Source organism: Abramis brama, assembly GCF_963993115.1.
Source record: "Abramis brama genome assembly, chromosome: 14".
Classification (NCBI taxonomy): domain Eukaryota; kingdom Metazoa; phylum Chordata; class Actinopteri; order Cypriniformes; family Leuciscidae; genus Abramis; species Abramis brama.
In genome coordinates this window covers 1,148,382-1,169,161 of record NC_139976.1, presented here as the reverse complement: position 1 = coordinate 1,169,161, position 20,780 = coordinate 1,148,382, and the positions used below count along the sequence as shown (strand labels likewise).

Here is a 20,780-nt window from a genome sequence, read left to right as displayed (position 1 = left end):
TTGCTGTCGACTGTTTGGAACAGAGCCGAAGAGAACACAGACGTGTGTGTGTGTGTGTGTGTGTGTGTTATATCACATCTGTTGGGTTCAGGTGGTTTTGTGTTGTTTTGCAGCGGTGTGAGGTCGGGGGGTCAGTGGGCTTTGGCTCAGAAGGGTAAGCAGTGTGTGTGTGTGTGTGTGTGTGTGTGAACTCACCCGCCATCATCACTAACGCATGGCGCTGTCCCGCATGGCTCTCGCGTGTCCCTGTGATCCGCATCACCATTCGTCCTTCACTTTAAACACACACTCGCTCACCCATCTCACGTGTGTGTTAGTTTATCAACACACACCCCTGCTGTTCCCTGTCGAACCCCAGTTCAGCTTCACACACAGCATCATGTGACTCAGATGTCTAGTGCAGGATTCATACAGTATGGATGACTGTTATGATCATCTATTTATTTATTAATTTATTTAATTTGAGCTGCATGAATATACTTCTTTTGTATTCCACTGAAGAAGAAGAAACATCCGTACAGGTTTGAACATGATTGTTAATTATGACCGAATGTTTATTTTTGGTGCGAATAATATTTGTTTGTAAAGTGTTCAGTCACTCATATCATGTTTTGCAGGATTTTAGAAGGATTGAACAGTTCCTCTTTGAACAGTGTTGTGTTTTCCCCCAGACTCGTGGAGTGATGTGGACGTTCCCGTGATAAGCGTCGATCTGGCCGGGAGATCTGGCGCCCCCTACGGGAACTCAGTGTCTCTGCTGGACTCAGACGAGGAGATCGAGAGCACTGTCCTATGACCCCTGGGGTTTCCCACAATGCTTTGCTCCTTCCCCTCACATATAGTACATGACCCGCTCCTCCACATGAACCCGCACTGGATCCAGCAGATGTCAGGACATCTACACGTCTTATGTTTTTACAGTTTTACGTCTTGTTTGTTTTCTATTTGCCTTATCTGAGTTCTTGCACTTTTGCCTTGAGGTTCGTGTAAGTCCGTCGACTCGCTCTGATTCGACTCGCTCTGAGATCCGTCCTCATGATTATGCAGATTTGTAAGCATGATCTCGCTGTGGTTTGTCCTCGGGTTTAGATTGTTTGAGGCCGTTCACAGACGACGCATCAGAAGTTTGGGGTCAGTAAGATTTTTTTTGTCTCTTCTGCTCATAAAAACTGCGTTTATTTGATAAAAAGTACGTCATTTAAAGTAGTGATTTTATATAAGAATATAAAGTAAAGTGTAATTTATTCCTGTGATCAAAGCTGAATTTTCAGCATCATTACTCCAGTCTTCAGTGTCACATGATCCTTCAGAAATCACTCTAATATGATGATTTGATGCTCAAGAAACATTTATGATTATCAGTGATGAAAACAATTAAACTGATACATTTTTTGATGAATAGAAAGTTCAAAAGAACAGCTTTTATTTGAAATAGAATCTTTTATAACATTATAAATGTCTTAACTGTCATTTTTAAATCATTTAATGCATCCTCGATGAATAAAAGTATAAATAAAAGAATTCGTAAAAAAAAAATCTTACTGACCTTTTCAGAATAGTTTTTTTTTTTTTTTAAAGAATTGTGGGTAATTTAAGGTGCCGTCACTGTCAGGATAAAAAGTGTAAAATTTCCCTCGGGTTTCTACGGGATCTGTGAGCGAATGCCGGACGTTTGTACCGATATCAAACCTTATTGAATAATTAAAGATAATATATAAAGGAGAACAGAAAATATCAAAATTAAAACGGATATAACGTTCTTTAATTTCATAGAACAATATGTTTGCTGAACAGAAAACAGCAGTTTCTGAATGTTTTTATCATATTTTATTTCATCATAAAACCAGTGACTCCATGACTTTTACAGTAAATACTGGATAACAATATTTAAAATCAAATGAAATATCCATGAATTTTCCAGACGTGGAAATCACACTTTAACCCTTTGATGCACGAACTGAAATCTCACGCCAACACGTGGAATGATGTATTTTGAGAGAGTATTTTATGCGTCTGACCACTGCAATAAAACACAGTAGCAGATATTGCAGATATTGTAGATATTCACCTGGTGCAAAGGTCAAAGGTCATCATCTATCCCTCCCTCAACGACTCAGATATCTTAAAGTTGGTCTAGTCTAGCAGACGTCATGCATCCGAGGGTTAAAATTCCCTGATATTCCCAGGTTTTCCCGACTGACCGAAAGAAGGCTGTTGGTTACTGGCGTCAGTCGTGTTATTAATAATAATTCATAAACTGTGCTGTAAGTATTAGCTTGTGTGAATGCTGTTCATCCACATGTACATAGTCTATAGAATCAAAGGTCAAATATTTATGAATCTCTTTCTCTCGCTATATAAATATAAATATATATAAATATATACAGACGATATTATTTTTGCTTCAAACACAGTGCTGGTGTGTGTACACACACTGATATGAAGAGTCATGCAGACTGAACGCGAGTGTGTGTGAGACTCAGAGAACAGGACTGCGACAGAGATTAAACCGAAGTCACAAGTTTACGTCCTCTCACAGGACGGTTGTTGTGTGTGTGTGTGTGTGTGTGTCTGCATGATCTGTGCTTTAGAGTCGATGTGAAACTCCATCCGCACTCCGTCATGTGACGTTCTCAATCAAACTGGACGTTCAATGAGGAAATGAAGAGTAAGCAAGGTTAGTGTGTGAGTCCAGCTGAAGTTCATAAACTTTCTTCCAGTGACGTTCATAGAACGTTCGTTCAACGTTTTAATAATCTTCTCAGAAACACTACATCTGTCACTGCTTGTTTCAGAACATTTGAAAGTAACGTTCCCGTAATGTTTGAAGAATGGAATGTTTCCTTGACGACCGCGTAACCAAGATCAACCGTTTATGAGACATTTTGAGAATATTCCGTTTTCTTAATGTGAACGTTTGCAAAATGCTTTTAGAACATATTTTTGTTAGCTGGGAGTTTCTGGTGTGTGTGTGTGTGTGTGAGAGTGAGTGAGTGTTAGTGAGTGTGTGTGTGTGTGTGTGTGTGTTTGAGTGAGTGTGTGTGTGTGTGAGTGAGTGTGTAAGTGTGTGTGTGTGTGAGTGAGTTTGTGTGTGTTTGTGTGAGTAAGTGTGTGTGTGTTTGTGTGTGTGAGTGTGTGTTTGAGTGAGTGTGTAAGTCAGTGTGTGTGTGTGTGAGTGAGTGTTAGTGAGTGTGTGTGTGTGTGTGTGAGTAAGTGTGTGTTTGAGTGAGTGTGTGTGTGTGTTTGTGTGCGTGTGTGTGTGAGTGAGTGTGTAAGTCAGTGTGTGTGTGTGAGTGAGTGAGTTTGTGTGTTTGTGTGTGAGTAAGTGTGTGTGTGTTTGTGTGTGTGAGTGTGTGTGAGTGAGTGTGTAAGTCAGTGTGTGTGTGAGTGTGCGTGTTTGAGTGAGTGTGTGTGTGTGAGTGAGTGTGTAAGTCTGTGTGTGTGTGTGTGTGTGTGTGTGTGTGAGTGAGTGAGTGAGTGTGTAAGTCAGTGTGTGTGTGTGAGTGTGTAAGTCAGTGTGTGTGTGTGTGTGTGTGTGTGTGAGTGAGTTAGTGTGTGTGTGTAAGTCAGTGTGTGTTTGAGTGAGTGTGTAAGTCAGTGTGTGTGTGTGTGTGTGTGTGTGAGTGAGTTAGTGTGTGTGTAAGTCAGTGTGTGTGCGTGTGTGAGTGTGTTATTTATTATCAGTCTGTGTGTATTTCTCCTTCATTCTCTGCTTCTCTCTGAGGATGTTAGAGTGTGTGTGACTCAGGCGACTCTTCCAGAAGTTCATCAGTAGATCAGATATCGCTGTAGAACTGAGTCCATATTCTTCGTTTTCTTAAGTATTTCTACAGCTAAATGCTCTGATTGGATTTTCCCAGCGGATGAGAGCAGATCCGTGAGGAACGCAGGAGCTGGAGATGATGTTTGGTCTGAGATGTGTGATATGGTGGTTTTGTAGTTTTGTTATACAGGGTTTTATCGGCTCAAGCTCATTAAAGGTCAAACGGACTTTTATAAGTGTTTTGCAGGAATAATGCCGGATTGAAATATGATAATGTGTTCATTCTGACCTGATGCTGGTAGTTAATCATAATTAGCCTAAATATTTCTGACAAGCATGTGCAGCTTGAATGAAGGCGTTCAGGATTCAGTGTAAATCCCTCCGGTGTGTGTGAGGAGAGTGTGTGTCTCAGCTCGATGTTGTAAATCTGCCGCATGCTTTCCTTCAGGACACACACTACATCTCAGTTTTATATGTGCTAGAGAACAGAAATACCCAGGCAATGCAGAAACTCCAATATCAGCCGCTCAATAAACCCATTCCCGGATGAAACGTGTGCATCTGATCAGAGAACAGTGTGTGTGTGTGTGTGTGTGTGTGTGTGTGCTGGAGTTTATTTGTCCATTTCTTATTTATTTACCGTGGCTGATGTGTGTGTTTCATGCTCGATTTACACTTGAACAAACGGGGGCCAAATCAGTGGAGCTTCATTTACTCAGAAAATTATTATTTTTAATTTTTTTGCATTTTGTTGATTGTTTTTTTTTTTTTTATAATGAAGAGGCCCTGTGTGTCAAAATGTGTTTGAAATGGAAAACTGGAATAATTTGAGACGGGATGTTCAAAGTCTCGTGACCTTAAAGAACAACGTCCTTCATCAGAATGTGAGCTCAATAATAAAATCATTTTTAATTACTTCTATTGGTACATGTATTTCATTCAGAGTTTTTACTGTGGTCTGTTGTGACGTACTTCTGAGAGAAAGATGATTTTCAGCAAGATTATTGATTGTTTTTATTTTAGTTTTATCATAATTTTGATTAACTTTTATTTTTTGTTTTCATGTTAATTTTACTTAAATGCGTAAATAATTTTGTTATGTGCTTTTGTCATTTTATTCGTATTTTTTTATTTATTGCTATTTAGGTTTTATTTATTATTTTATTTATAGTTTTTATTTATTTTAGTGCTTCAACTTAAACTTAGCTCAGTTTACAGCCAAGGCAACGTTTCTAATTTTCATTTTAACTTTTATTTACTAATATTTATATTTAATTTTATTTCAGCTTTATTTCAAATAACACGTTTATAATAGCTTTAATCAATGATAATAACGTACTCGGTTACTAACGTAACCTCGGTTCTCTCTAGAAGAGGGAACGAGTACTGCGTTTGAAAAACGCTGCGGGAAAAGGTCTCTTTTCACGAAATACTGAAGCAAAATTATCCTTAATTTTCATAAATGTAAAACGCATTGCAGCAGTGCACAGCTATAGCGAGACGGCTCGCTCGCTCATAGGCTGTTCTGCGGCAACTGCATTAGCCTATCGAGCGAGGGCTGATGCAACATCAGGCCAATGAGAGCGCTTCGCGCGCTCCTCGCCACATCCCGCCGAAACGGGTGTGGCAGTCCCCTATAAAAGGAGCTCGAGTAGGCTGATTCAACTGGTTTTCATCGCCGAAGCGAACCAGAGCGAACCGTACGCACGGCAGGGAACGCAGTACTCGTTCCCTCTTCTAGAGAGAACCGAGGTTACGTTAGTAACCGAGTACGTTCTCTTACGAGAGTTCTCTCGTACTGCGTTTGAAAAACGCTGCGGGAACCACTTGTAAGACGCCGTGCGTGCTGGGATAAGACACCGATCACTGGAAGCCAGTCCAGATATACAGTGCATAATCACCAGGTAGACTCAGAGAGTCTGGAGATAAAAAAAAAAAGGGGGGGGGACATCCGCCCTTAAAGGTTGCGTCCTCAGACGCGATATAACGTCACATAGGCAGGGGAAGGCCTGGCTAATGTGGGAAATGTGGGTCTTACACAATTCTGCCCAGAATTTTCCGGGGCGCTGTGCGCCTGCGAAATCAGTGTCCGGGCTAGACAGCTGACTCGACTATACCGAAAGCAGCTTTGCCTGCAAGGCGGGAACCTCTAGGTTGTAAAACCTTATGAATGTAGACGGTGAGGCCCAGCCTGCCGCCATACATATTTCCTGTAAGGAAATCCCGCTAGACCAGGCCCACGATGAGGCGACGCCCCTCGTGGAGTGCGCTCTCACGCCCAAGGGGCACTGAAGGCCCTTGGTGGTGTAAGCCAGCGCTATGGCGTCAACTACCCATCTGGATAGACTCTGTTTCGAAACAGCTGCTCCCTTGGAACGACCGCTGAACGAGACAAAGAGCTGCTCAGTCTGTCTGAAGACAGCAGAGCGGGACACATAAGCTCTTAAAGCCCTAACGGGGCAAAGACAGCTCGAGTCCCCTTCCTCACTCGGTAGGGCGGACAGGGAGATAACCTGAGCCCTAAACGGTGTGTTGAGGGATTTTGGCACGTAACCGTGTCTAGGTTTGAGTATGACCTTGGAGTCATTAGGCCCAAACTCTAAGCACGCTGGGCTCACAGAGAGCGCGTGCAGATCGCCTATGCGCTTCACTGAAGCTAGGGCCAGCAAAAACACTGTTTTGAACGACAGATGTTTGAGGCTGACAGTTTGAATAGGCTCAAAAGGGGCACCTTTCATGGCCGCCAAGACCGTAGAAAGGTCCCACATCGGGACTGAAGGAGGTCTGGGGGGATTCAGCCTCCTAGCTCCTCTGAGGAAGCGGATGACTAAATCGTTCCTTCCTAGTGACTGGCTTAGCGTTGCTGTCGAGAACGCTGCGATAGCCGCCACATAGACTTTGAGCGTGGAGGGGGACCTGCCCTTATCCAACAGCTCTTGTAGGAAGGAGAGAACCTCCGTCACCTCACAATCGAGGGGTGACAGGCCCCGAGCAGCACACCAGCTGGAGAAAACCGACCACTTCGAGGCATAAAGCCGCCTGGTCGACGGTGCTCTAGCCTGAGTGATGGTATTCAGCACTCCCTCCGTGAGGTCAACGGATACCCGTTGAGCGCCCACGCATGAAGGGACCACAACTCCGGATGTGGGTGCCAAATCGAGCCCTTGGCCTGCGAGAGGAGATCTCTCCTCAAAGGTATCGGCCACGGGGCGGAGTCTGCTAACTGCATCAGGGCTGGAAACCAGGCTTGGCTGGCCCAGAACGGTGCTACAAGCAGTACTGGGCATTTCACTTCCCTGACTCGCTCTAATACCTGAGGCAGGAGGGAGACTGGGGGAAACGCGTATAGCGGGCAGTGCGGCCACATGTGAGACAGCGCGCTGTCGTTCTTTGAAAAGAACACGGGGCAATGAGCGTTTTCTGGGGACGCGAATAGGTCCACCTCCGCCCTGCCGAATCTCTGCCACAGCAGCTGGACTGTTTGTGGGTGTAGAGACCATTCGCCCGTGGGAACGTTGTTCCTGGACAGTCTGTCTGGACCCAGGTTGTGGACCCCAGGCACATGCACTGCTCTCAGCGAGCGCAAGTTGCGCTGAGCCCATGTCAGGAGGCGCTTGGCCAGCCTGTACAGAATATTGGATCTGAGACCGCCCTGGCGATTTATGTAGGACACCACGGCCGTGTTGTCCGAGCGGACTACGACGTGCTGGTCCTTGATTTGGGGACAAAAGCGCGTCAGCGCGTTGTGAACTGCTAGCATTTCTAGGCAGTTGATGTGATGGAGCTTCTCTCGTTCTGACCACTGGCCAAAGAACGGTCTGCCCTCGAGCAGCGCTCCCCATCCCGAGGTGGATGCGTCCGTAGACACCACTTTCACCCTCGAGGGAGTCCCCAGGCTTACACCCGAACGGTACCAATCGCTCGCCGCCCAAGGTCTCAGGGCTGCCACGCAGTCCTGATCGACTCTGAGGCGTAATCGGCCAAGTGCCCACGCTCTGAGAGGCACTCGCGCTTTTAGCCAGAACTGCAGAGGGCGCATGCGAAGCAAGCCCAACTGGAGAACCGATGCTGCTGAGGCCATAAGACCCAGCAGCCTCTGAAACTTTTTGAGCGTGGTAGTCGCACCGCAGCGAAAGGCTCTCGCTGTGTGCTGAATGTGCAGCGCGCGCTGTGTTGACAGCCGCGCCGTCATGGACTGCGAGTCCAGAACGACACCCAGAAACGAGATAGTTTGACTGGGGTTCAGGGAGCTCTTTGTCCAATTGATCATAATACCAAGATTCTCGAGGTGATCGAGTAACATGGTTCTGTGCTCCACGAGCTGTGATCGCGATTGAGCTATGATCAGCCAGTCGTCCAAATAGTTCAGCACTCGCATGCCTCTGAGTCTGAGGGGGGCGAGCGCTGCGTCCATGCATTTCGTAAACGTACGAGGTGCCAGGGACAAGCCGAAAGGCAGGACTGTGTACTGGTATGCCCGACCTTCGAAGGCGAATCTCAAGAATCGCCTGTGACGTGACGCTATCTGTATCTGGAAATACGCGTCCTTCAGATCTATCGACATAAACCAGTCTTCTCGGCGAATATGCGCGAGGATTTTTCTGGTCGTGAGCATTTTGAAACTGCGTTTCACTAAAGCTCTGTTTAGTCGTCTTAGATCCAGAATGGGTCTGATACCTCCGTCCTTTTTCGGGACTAGAAAGTATCTGCTGTATAGCCCCCTTTCGCTTTGAGCTGGGGGTACATGCTGTATCGCCCCTTTGCTCAACAGTTTTGATATTTCGGCACGAAGCAGGTGTGCTGCTTCTGAATTCACCGTGGTTTCGACGCGCGCTGTGAAGCGGGGGGGGCGTCGGCAAAACTGTAGCGAGAAGCCTCTCTTTATAATGTCTAGCACCCAGTCTGAAACCCCTGGAAGCGCGGCCCACGCATCTGCATGGCCGGCTAGGGGCTGAATGCGAAGCTCGCTCTGTCCGCAGTGCGGCAGTGGTGCTTCGGGGTGCGATAACATAGGCGTTACGCCTGTGACATATGAGGCGGGGAGCGCGCTTAACACAGCGGGCATAGCGCTCATCCTCGACCGCGTTACAGTGCTTAACTGAGCGAGGGAGGTCTGAGAAGGTCGCATGGGACTCATGTAGCCTGCAGGTGGACGTGGGCGGGGACCGGGCACGTTCACTGCTTTGGTCGCGCTGTCTGTGTGAGCAGCGCGGGCGCGCACAGATCCCGCTTTTACGGGGAGACTGTGATCTGCCAGACATAGTGTTTGTGGGCACTGGGAAGTGGGCACTTTGACTATGTTTAGAGCGCGATCGACCTGAGTCGATCTTATGAGCGCGGGCCCCGTGTGCGGGGCTGTGCTTTTGTGTAGGGATGGGCACAAAGGAGTGGGCATCAGCACTACGTTTATAGCACCATCGGCCGTGGCCGGGACACCAGAAAATACACTCTTTTCGGGATTTATCTGGGTAGCCGTAAAAACGGCTTTTGTGTGCAGGCAAGCGGGCAGCTGTGCGGGCTTGTGTACTGCAGAAAACACTGAAGCAGTCGCAAATCTTGGGACTAAGACAGCGGTGCGCTTTGGTGAGGGCCCGGCCGCAACGGGGCTTACACACCTGCGCTTTCCTAGGCGTGCTAGGACTTCTTTGGGGCTTCCGGCTTCAACGTGATCCTCGGCCGCGGCCCGCGGTGTGTGGGGCGGCGGCTGGTAGAGCGAGAGCGGGGCTGAGAGCTGCGCTGCTGTCGCTGTGAAGAGGATGCAGAAGGCGGGGGCTGAGGCTGAGAGCTCCGTGAGGCCGGTTTTTCACGGGCCGCTGTAGAGCTGGAGCGCTTCGGCAGGAAGTGCTTAAAAGCCTGAGACGCTTTCTGGGCTTCGGAAAATCTCTCCACGAACTCGGAGAGAGAAGATCCGAAGAGGCCAGCGGGGGAAAGCGGGGCGTCGAGGAACGCGTTGCGCTCTGAGTCACCCATTTCCGTGAGCGTCAGCCAGAGATGCCTTTCTGCTACGGTAGCGGAAGCCATACACCGTCCCACGGCCTGTGCTGCAGCCTTTGTAGCGCGGAGGGAGAGATCCGACGCGCTTCTCAGGTCCGCGATGCAGACATCCTCAGGTCCTATCTCGTCCAGTCGACGGAGGAGATCGCCCTGAAAGATCTGTAGCGTGGCCATGGTGTGTAGAGCCGATGCAGCCTGCCCAGCGGCGGAGAAGATCCGCGTGAGCAGCGTCGACGTTGTTCGACAGGCTTTGGATGGCAACACCGGTTTAGTCCGCCGTCCAGCAGAGGGCGGACAAAGGTGGGTCGCTATCGCCTGTTCCACCGGCGGAAGGGAGAGGTAGCCTCGGTCCTGAGCACCATCCACGGAAGCGAAAGCTGGTGAAACCGAGGATCGTGTCCGTGTGGAAAACGGAGCGTTCCATGCCTTAGCCACTTCTTCGTGAAGCTCAGGAAGAAAGGGTGCGGGCTTAGACTCCGGAGAAGTACGCTCGCCAGGGAGGAAGCTACCATCCAGCCGGGTGCGAGAGGGGAGCTTCGGTGCAGACCACTCGAGGCCGAGGCTCGCCGCGGCCAGCGCGAGTACCCGCATGAGCTCCCTCTCGATGCTAGCTCTAGCCGAGGGCTTACAAGCAGGAGGCGTGAGATCCGCAGAGCTCGCCCAATCCTCACTGCCCGATGCTAGCAGAGAGCAGGAATCTTTATCCACCGACTCAGCTTCAGAAGCGGCTCCCTCGGATGAAGCGGCGGCAGACTGCGGTCGCTGTGTACTGGGAAGTGCTTCGGGGGAAGCTGGCGAAGCAGGCGGGCGAACCGGCGAGCTTTGTCGGGACGGAACTGGTTCCGGGGCCCGTTGCGAGCGGCGCTTTTTACGGCGCGGCATCGCGGCAGGGCGTGCAGGCTCGGAGAAGTGCGCGAGGCGAGTCCTCAGAGTCACCATCGGCAGAAGCTCGCAGTGAGGGCAGCCGCCGTCAGCGAGCGCGAGCGCTGCGTGATCCTCACCCAGACAGGAGACGCAGATGACATGGCGGTCTCCCTCGGTGAGTGGGGCTCGGCACGAACCACAGGATGGCATCTTAAAAAAGACGCGGCTCTTTTAGAGGGTGAGTGTTCGGAGAACACAACACACACACACACAAACAGAGCAGAAAAGGATATGTAGCGCCGGAAAGCGCAGCAGGTACGGCTTGTAGAAGGCGGCGAAGGCCAGCAGCTTCAAGGGCTCGTCCCGCTGAGATGCTTGTTCTCGACGGCGTTAGCTTCTTCGTGATCCAGCGATGCGTGCGCTTCGCTGAAGAGATGAAAATCAGTTGAATCAGCCTACTCGAGCTCCTTTTATAGGGGACTGCCACACCCGTTTCGGCGGGATGTGGCGAGGAGCGCGCGAAGCGCTCTCATTGGCCTGATGTTGCATCAGCCCTCGCTCGATAGGCTAATGCAGTTGCCGCAGAACAGCCTATGAGCGAGCGAGCCGTCTCGCTATAGCTGTGCACTGCTGCAATGCGTTTTACATTTATGAAAATTAAGGATAATTTTGCTTCAGTATTTCGTGAAAAGAGACCTTTTCCCGCAGCGTTTTTCAAACGCAGTACGAGAGAACTCTCGTAAGAGAACCCTGGTGTAAAGCGGGTGTTTCATGAAAGAGCTGAACGTTTGTTTACTAAAACAACTAAAAATTATTCTGTTTTTGCTAAATCAAATAGAAATTTAATAATAAGTAATTTCTTCTAAAGAAAGAAAAGCAGGTTACAAAATTGCATTTTGACGAAAGATTACGAAGACAAACAATTGTTTTTTTTGCAATAACGTCAGTAATAAATAATCCAGACCATGCATTAATAAAATACACACTAAGTTTATATTGGCTTGAAAAGAAACTTTCTGAAGTAAAATAACTGAAACGCTCAGATATGAAAAAAAATGTTTATTAATAGATTTGTTCAAATGATCCGAAGATGTTCCACTGCAGGCCACACAGATTCTGTCAGAACACAGAAAAATGACACGCATTATTGACGTTTGCAGTGAAATGTTCATTATTAGACGACACTGGACGAAATGAGAAGTCGTGGGTTGATGGAAACATTTATGGAGTTAGTTGGAGGTCAGATGAGAAAAAACAAGAATCAGAGTCATGATGATAAAACCAGCGCTGGAGCTGAACGAGTCTCCACAGATCATGCTTGACTTTATTACAGATGTTTCTCCTAAAACTGACCCGATCAGTCGACACTCGTCAGTTTATGAGACGCAGAGTTATGAACAAAGTTCTTCCAGTTATCTGGTCTTTAATAAAGTTCTCAAAACATTAGCACAAAAATATTTGTACATCATTCATGGAATGTTATTTTCTGAAATCTTTCAGTTGGACATTCGTGTAACATTTTTTAAATGTAACAACTTATTTCGGAACGTTCAGAGAACATTCAAAAGTAACGTTTCCATTATGTTTGAATGATGAAATGGAATGTTCACTTAACATTTGCATAACCGAAAAAAACGTTCAGAGAACGTTCAGAAATAACGTTTTCATAATGTTACCAAAACATTCTCTGAAGATATTTTTTTGTTAGCTGCATGTTATTGGGTGTTTTTCTAGGGAGAAACATCCGAGAAGTGGTTCGTCTTTGGTTGAAACAGTCGTTTCTTCACATGCACGCATGCAGGGGTTAAAACATGATGTCATACCTCCCCTAAATCCAAACCTACACTGTTGTGGGACGAAAACTCCCGAAAACATGTCCTTTAGATGATCACACAACAGATGACAGAACAACACATTCAGTGAAACAGGCCATGTTACTATTGCAGAAAAACTATATATTGTCTTTATCATTGCATCGTTAGGCAGCGTGTGTGTGTGTGTGTGTGTGTGTGTGTGTGTGTGTGTGTGTGTGTGTGTGTGTGTGTGTGTGTTACCGGAGTCCAGCGGCTGGTGGAGTGGTGAATGATATGTGTTCATGTAGCGCGCAGGACTCAACAGCGCCTCCATCTGGACCAGACGACACACTGCGGCCTGTGGAGGAATCACATCTGACACGTCCTGCAGGACTTCATCTGGAATCACTGTAGATCCCTGTTCACACACACACACACACATCAGAATCCACATCCCTGACACTTCTTAAAGTCCCCCTGTAGTCAATAATTGTATCCCTTAAAACTCATCTTTGATCACCAAAATTACATATTAAAATGTTTTTTCCTTGAAGAAAAGTTCTTGATGTGTGTCTGATGTTGTGCACCTTCATGTGTTCTGCTGTGTTGAGGAGGAGACGCCCGAGCCGAAGAACCCGACTCAGAGTTTCGCTCACGAGTGTCTGGTCCTCCGAGTCGATCGTACGCCGGCCGTCAGACTCGTTCTCGTTCACCAGCGTGTAGTTCCACTGCTGGAAGAGTCTGCTGTGAAGGTCGTGGGTCACCAGCAGGATTCTGGGAGTCAGGATCAGGCCACTGCGGGTCAGAGAGGTTCTGTTAACTTAAAGGGATGCAGTGACATCTCTGATGATGTGGGCGGGGCTATAACCTGTCACTCACATGAGATCAGCCAATAGCAAACCACAACCATCCAATCAATTCCCCACAGACAAAATCAGCCCCGCCCACATTTGTTCTTGTTCCTGAAGAATAGAAGATACTGGGCCCTGTTTTAAGGATCTAAGCTCATGGTCTAAAGTGCACTGCGTCTGAATCCACTTTTGCTAGTTTAACGACGGGAAAAATGGTCGGCGCTCCCGGCGCTGGTCTAAAAGGGTGTCTCTATTCTCTTAATGAGTAATGAGTGTGTTTTGGGCATAATGGGAAATACACCAATCAGAGTCTCATCTCACATTCCCTTCCGCTATAACACTCACATTCCGGATTCGCTATAAACATGGAGGAATTTGCAAGCAAAACTGAATGTTTCTCTAGCGATGAAACGGATCCTCTGCGTGCGCGAGGTTAAAGCTGTGTGTGTGTGTGTGTGTATGAGGTTAAAGCACAAGCAGACCATCTATGGGACAAGCCGGATTCACCATATTTTTATGTACACAATATTAATCATTTACATTGTAATCCTTTTATTTTTATTTGGCATGTTTGTGTTCTGCTGCGCGTCCATGTGTGTGTGTGTGTAATAAGAAGACAGTGTGTGTGTAATAAGCAGAGTGTGTGGGTGTGTGTAATAAGCCGAGTGTGTGTAATAAGTGGAGTGTGTGTGTGTGTGTAATAAGCAGAGTGTGTGGGTGTGTGTAATAAGCAGAGTGTGTGTAATAAGTGGAGTGTGTGTGTGTAATAAGCAGGCAGTGTGTGTGTAATAAGCAGAGTGTGTGTAATAAGCAGAGTGTGGGTGTGTGTAATAAGCAGAGTGTGTGTAATAAGTGGAGTGTGTGTGTGTGTAATAAGCAAAGTGTGTGTGTAATAAGAGTATGTGTGTAATAAGCAGAGTGTGTGTGTGTGTGTGTGTAATAAGCAGAGTGTGGGTGTGTGTGTGTGTGTGTGTGTGTAATAAGCAGAGTGTCTGTAATAAGCAGAGTGTGTGAGTGTGTAATAAGCAGAGTGTGTGTGTGTGTGTGTGTGTAATAAGCAGAGAGTGTGTGTGTGTGTGTGTAATAAGCAGAGTATGTGTGTAATAAGCAGAGTGTGTGTGTGTGTGTGTGTGTGTAATAAGCAGAGTGTGTGTGTGTGTGTAATAAGCAGAGTGTGGGTGTATGTGTGTGTGTAATAAGCCGAGTGTGTGGGTGTGTGTAATAAGCAGAGTGTGTGTGTGTGTGTAATAAGCAGAGTGTGGGTGTATGTGTGTGTGTAATAAGCAGAGTGTGTGGGTGTGTGTAATAAGCCGAGTGTGTGTAATAAGTGGAGTGTGTGTGTGTGTGTGTGTGTAATAAGTGGAGTGTGTGTGTGTGTGTGTAATAAGCAGAGTGTGTGGGTGTGTGTAATAAGCAGAGTGTGTGTAATAAGTGGAGTGTGTGTGTGTAATAAGCAGGCAGTGTGTGTGTAATAAGCAGAGTGTGTGTAATAAGCAGAGTGTGTGTAATAAGTGGAGTGTGTGTGTGTGTAATAAGCAAAGTGTGTGTGTAATAAGAGTATGTGTGTAATAAGCAGAGTGTGTGTGTGTGTGTGTGTAATAAGCAGAGTGTGGGTGTGTGTGTGTGTGTGTGTGTGTAATAAGCAGAGTGTCTGTAATAAGCAGAGTGTGTGAGTGTGTAATAAGCAGAGTGTGTGTGTGTGTGTGTGTGTAATAAGCAGAGAGTGTGTGTGTGTGTGTGTGTGTAATAAGCAGAGTATGTGTGTAATAAGGTGTGTGTGTGTGTGTGTAATAAGCAGAGTATGTGTGTAATAAGCAGAGTGTGTGTGTGTGTGTGTGTGTGTAATAAGCAGAGTGTGTGTGTGTGTGTGTAATAAGCAGAGTGTGGGTGTATGTGTGTGTGTGTGTGTAATAAGCAGAGTGTGTAATAAGCAGAGTGTGTGAGTGTGTAATAAGCAGAGTGTGTGTGTGTGTAATAAGCAGAGTGTGTGTGTGTGTAATAAGCAGAGTGTGTGTGTGTGTGTGTGTGTGTGTGTGTGTGTAATAAGCAGAGTGTGGGTGTATGTGTGTGTGTGTGTAATAAGCAGAGTGTCTGTGTAATAAGCAGAGTGTGTGAGTGTGTAATAAGCAGAGTGTGTGTGCGTGTGTGTAATAAGCAGAGTGTGTGTGTGTGTGTGTGTAATAAGCAGATTGTTGTGGACCCGCCAATAGGCTCATATTACTAAAGCGCTCTTTAAATAACAAAAAAAAAACTGTGCCATTTAATTCAGCCCAGGTCTGTCACAGTTCCTCAAAATAACAACGGTCCATCAATGCTCCTGAACACACACTCGTTCTCAGACCAGCAGCCCACGGGCCACAGATGAGTGCAAATGCATTTGCTATTTAAACAACGTGGCGCAGGACGAGAAAATGAAAATTGCGTCGGGCTGAAACTAGCGAAACACACTTGTGTCGCGCTGGCGCTGCGTTGCACCGAGTGTGTGATGACCTTGATAGGGCCCAATATCTCTAACAGAAGAACGTTGTGTGTTGGTCTCACCTGTGCAGGTCTTCCTCCATGTGTCTCAGGTCTTGCAGGACACACAGCAGAGCTTCAGTCGAACACTAATGATGAAGAACATTCACAGATTCACATTATACAACCACTGTTATTATACGAGACGTTCCTGAACTATTCCTGATGTTGTTCCGCTGAAATGTAAATTCTGTGATCATTCACTCTCTGCAAACCTGTAAGAGTTTCTTTCTTCTGTGGAAAACTAAAGTTCAGCTGTTTTACACACTGAAACTCTCAAAGCTCATTTTTCTCATTCTGTCACTGTATGGAAAATATCAGCATTAAAATAATATGCTCATCAAAATGACAAAAGCACACAATAGAATTACTAAAACTTAAACTAATATTAATATATAATATAATATATAATATAATATATATTATTAGTAATATATAATATATATTACTAATATTTAATATGAAAATATAAACAAATCTAAAATATGAATAAATACTTTATACTATAATAATAAAACACCAGACTCAAACTTTCAATTGCAAAATATGAAAATTAATCTTAAAAATATTGCAACACTTATACAATTATGTAAACAAAGACTGAAAAAAAGGTAAATATCTGAAAATTGCTATTGTGCATAATTCCAATCAAGCTGTAATAAATATATTTAAAAAATAAATAAAAAATATTGACAGCAGTTAAATGTTTTACTTTTCAATTATCATTAACTCTTTACAAATTAATTTACTAAAGAGTTAATGATAATTAAAAAGTAAAACATTTAACTGCTGTCAATATATACTATATATAAAATATATATATATATTTTATTATTATCATTATTATTATTATTATTATTATTAACACTTTATATTTGTAATATGTTGTTCCTTATCTGGATGTCTTGTTGTAATTGTTTGTGTTTGTTTATTGAGCATTAAATTAAAATTGAACAACCTCCATTATGTTATCTAAGTCACCATGAAATGTCCAGACCTCGATGACGATCAGTGTTTGTGTGTGTGTGTGTGTTTCAGACCTCGATGACGATCAGTGTCTGTGTGTGTGTGTGTGTGTGTGTGTGTGTTTCAGACCTCGATGACGATCAGTGTCTGTGTGTGTGTGTGTTTCAGACCTCGATGACGATCAGTGTCTGTGTGTGTGTGTGTGTGTTTCAGACCTCGATGACGATCAGTGTCTGTGTGTGTGTGTGTGTGTGTTTCAGACCTCGATGACGATCAGTGTCTGTGTGTGTGTGTGTGTTTCAGACCTCGATGACGATCAGTGTCTGTGTGTGTGTGTGTGTGTGTGTGTGTGTGTTTCAGACCTTGATGACGATCAGTGTTTGTGTGTGTGAGTGTGTGTGTGTGTGTGTGTGTGTGTGTTTCAGACCTCAATGACGATCAGTGTGTGTTCAGGGTAAAGCAGCAGAACACCGGTGACCTCTTCACCTGGACGGCTCCTCTGAACTCTGACCTTCAGCCTCTCGAAGTGAGCTGACACACACACACACACACACACACACACACACACCAGAGAGAAACATCTCAGAGAGTTTGACACTGGATCATATAGACATTCTGAACCTTTTAATCATGTAATGTGGACATGTAATCAGTAAAGCTGCTTTGAAATGATGTGTATTGTGAAAAGCGCAATAGAAATGAATGTGAATTGAATCAGAAACAGAATCTGCTGAAACACACTCGCCACATCGGTGCGGTCCGCGAGTCCACAGGAGAGCCGGCCCACGGTGATGATCCGGTGCAACAGGAACTTCTGCTGACACACAGACAATGATAAACCTGCTGAGCCACTGTGTGTGTGTGTGTGTGTGTCTGGTGTGCACTGGTTGCTAAGAGAGTCTGTGTGTGTTTGAGCTTATCAATATACAGCCAAACTTATCAAATACAAAATACAAATTGTACATTTACAATAGGATTTTTTTTACTTCTTATGAAAAGCATTTTTCCAATTTGTATTAAAGAGAAACTAATTAAAGAGACAAAGTGTAAAATAATTTGATATATATATATATATGGAGAGAGAGAGAGAGAGAGAGAGAGAGAGAGAGAGAGATTGTAATATAATATTATATAATATATCTTTTTAAATGAAGTTTTATGTAACAAAGTTCGGGAGGAGCATGTTCAGGTAATCATCCAATCAGCACAAGAAGAAGCCAGTATAAATAAAGCCTTCCCTTACCTCCTGTCTCATGACTAATTTCTCAGCATCCCGCCACCACCCCATCACCTCACATTCGGCTGGGTCTGCTCATAGATACCTATGATCTATACATTTATAGGGGGGAGAACTCTGGGGTCGGGCTGAATTCCGAGCTCGGAGCCCCCCCCCCCCCCCCCCCCCCCCCCCCGGACAGCAAGCCAAATACGCATTATAATGTTACATCAGATTTCATTAACATGTGAACTCGTGAAATCATCTTAGGGATCTAAAACTTTAGGGATTCCCAAACGTTTTTTGTCAGCCGAACCTCTTTGACTTAAAATATTTAGATTTTAAGATTAATACTGTTTATTTTGTTTTATTTGTTTATATTTCAATCATTTAAAAACACATTCAAAAGTGTTGGTTAATGGTCACAGTGAAGCAAATAAAATATTTCATCAAGTGTTGTTTTTAGATTTTTCCATATATATATTAAAATCGAAATAAAACATGCACAAAAAATGTAACCAAAAAGTGTGTGTGTGTATATATATATTCCAAAATAAAACACTAAATACAATGTAACAATTTTTTTTTACATAACTATATGTTGCATTAATTATTATCATTCCATCAACTATAAAGCTTCACTGACTGAAGATCTGCCGTTACAATCCTTCCGTTTACATCTGTAAAAGATCCATATTTACTGTAAAAGCATTAATGTACTCTACACTGACCAGGTGTTTGTCCGGCTGTGTCTGTGTGTGTGTGTGTGTGTGTGTGTGTGTGTGTGTGTGTGTGTGTGTGTGTCTGTGTGTGTCTCTCACTCACTGTGTGTTTCCTGTGTGTCAGTTGCTGGTGGAAGAGACTCCTGCCGTTCTCCTGCTCTCCAGACGCTTTACTGGAGCTCTGCATCTCTCTCTCTGCGTGTGTGTGTGTGTGTGTGTGTGTATGTGTGTGTCTCTCACTCACTGTTTACCGGCTCCTGGAGACGCCTGTCCTGCCTCTGAGTGTGTGTGTCCTGCCTCTGAGTGTGTGTGTGTGTGTGTGTGTGTGTGTCCTGCCTCTGAGTGTGTGTGTGTGTGTGTGTGTGTGTGTGTGTCCTGCCTCTGAGTGTGTGTGTGTGTTCTGCCTCTGAATGTGTGTGTTCTGCCTCTGAGTGTGTGTGTCAGAGCTGATGGGACTTATGGAAATTATGCACAATGAAAATATTCTAATATTTACCCATATTTTTTCTTTTATTTCACATTTTAAGACTGAAAGTTTAAGTCTGATATTTTTGTATTTATGTACTTTTAGTTTTTATTCATTTTATTATTTTCTTACTTTTTTATTTTTTGTTTTAGTAATTTAGTGTCTTCTGTAATTATTATTACATTTTATATATTTCTATATGGATTTAATGTTTATTATTGTATTTTTATTTCAGTTTTTAGAGATTTTCCTTAAATTCTTAAACTTAAATTAAGTTTCTCATTTTTCATCTAATATTTATGTATTTATAATCATTTCTGATTTAGTTTTATCTAGTTAACAATAACAACACTAATCTGAGATAAGAGTAATATCAAATCCATCCTTAAAGATAGTTTCCGAGACAGAAAGTTCTTTCTAAATCCTTGAGTTTTGACACACAGAAGTGCTGCATCTGCTGAAGTGTGCACTCAAGTGTGCACTAGTGTTGTTGAGATGTAACCCGGCAACTGTTCACGAGGAGAAATCTGACACACTCCTCCAGAGAATAGAAGAACATCAACTTCACACACACACACACACACACACACAACAAACCTTCCTGACAGCCCTGTGTTTCTCCATCAGCAGACCGAACAGAGACGAGGATCTGCCGAACCCTGAGTCCAGTTCCCGGGAAGACATCAGTGTGTGTGTGTGTGTGTGTGTGTTTGCACAGGCTGCTAAGCAACATCCGTGGAGGGGCGGGACCTGAGCAAGTGAGCAACTGGAAACACACAGCGCCACTGAACGGTTCTGTTAGTTCGCATTTTGCCCAGTTCTGATCGTTTATATGCTGTCTATGGTTCTGTTCCTCTTGTTCCCTGCGCCATGTTGGTCCTGATGTAAGGAGGAGATCCAGGCAGATGATCAAGTCAAATTATATTTCTTAACAGCAGACAATCAAATAATAAATGAAGAGTAAAATTAATTCATCCATACTCAGGATTAAAAGTTTAATAAAGAAACATAAAATGAACAGTTCAAATTACTTCTAATATTTCTCTGTAAAAAACAATTAACACACTCTGAGTATATTCTTGCCTAAAGATAAGTTGTTTGAGAGATCTCTCTTTGCTAAAGCGCAAGGTCTGAGTCTAAAGGTATAGACTGACACATGTACAGATATTAATCTCCCTATTATACAGTTGCTTATCGGAACAGATCTAAGTTCCTCTTTTCATATTGCATCGAAGCAGATTCACAAGACACATGTTTTCACACTCTGAGGTGTTAGCCTGTACACTGCAAGATGTTTAGCTAAGATAACATTCGTTTACCGCTTTATTCTGAGATATTCAAACATTTGTGGTCTCTATTAGAAACTTACAGACTTTTGCCCTCATCTAAACAGAAAGCACAAAAGTTCACACTAAGTCAATCAGTGACATTCGAGACATAAAGATTAATGAAAGAAAAGTATTAAACACATTTCAAATGATAATAATGGTAGACATCAAAATGATAGTAATGATTTCTTAAAATATGATTATGACATTTGATTAAATGATGAAACATAAGCAATAAATATTTTTTTCTTTTTCTGATTCATCAATCCCTTTGTAATTTTCTTGTTGATTAGTTCCCTG

The 20,780-nt window shown here is 44.3% G+C and overlaps 2 protein-coding genes across 4 annotated transcripts in view; one reads left to right on the top strand and one right to left on the bottom strand.

The window, feature by feature from the left end:
* Nucleotides 1-1,736, top strand: part of arhgap44b (Rho GTPase activating protein 44b) — a 47,818-nt gene extending 46,082 nt beyond the window's left edge. For 2 of the 3 annotated variants that reach the window (XM_084135066.1, XM_084135065.1), the window contains one exon: nt 672-1,736. In XM_084135066.1, the coding sequence (XP_083991192.1) occupies nt 672-796 (125 nt within the window). In that variant the 3' untranslated portion in view covers nt 797-1,736. Of the gene's footprint in view, nt 1-113; nt 155-671 lie in introns of all 3 variants that reach the window. The other variant, XM_084135067.1, reaches the window with a different exon arrangement.
* Nucleotides 1,737-11,212: 9,476 nt separating this feature from the next.
* tex47 (testis expressed 47) lies at nt 11,213-19,854 on the bottom strand (the record flags this gene model as incomplete). Its single annotated transcript, XM_084135337.1, has 9 exons — nt 19,750-19,854; nt 17,490-17,562; nt 17,176-17,279; nt 15,807-15,871; nt 13,002-13,209; nt 12,676-12,832; nt 12,466-12,499; nt 11,653-11,737; nt 11,213-11,251 (listed from the first exon to the last, which is right to left on the bottom strand). Exons 1-9 carry the CDS (start codon nt 19,834-19,836, stop codon nt 11,213-11,215), a joined length of 852 nt encoding a protein of 283 aa, XP_083991463.1. The 5' UTR covers nt 19,837-19,854.
* Between the last annotated feature and the right edge of the window lie 926 nt (nt 19,855-20,780).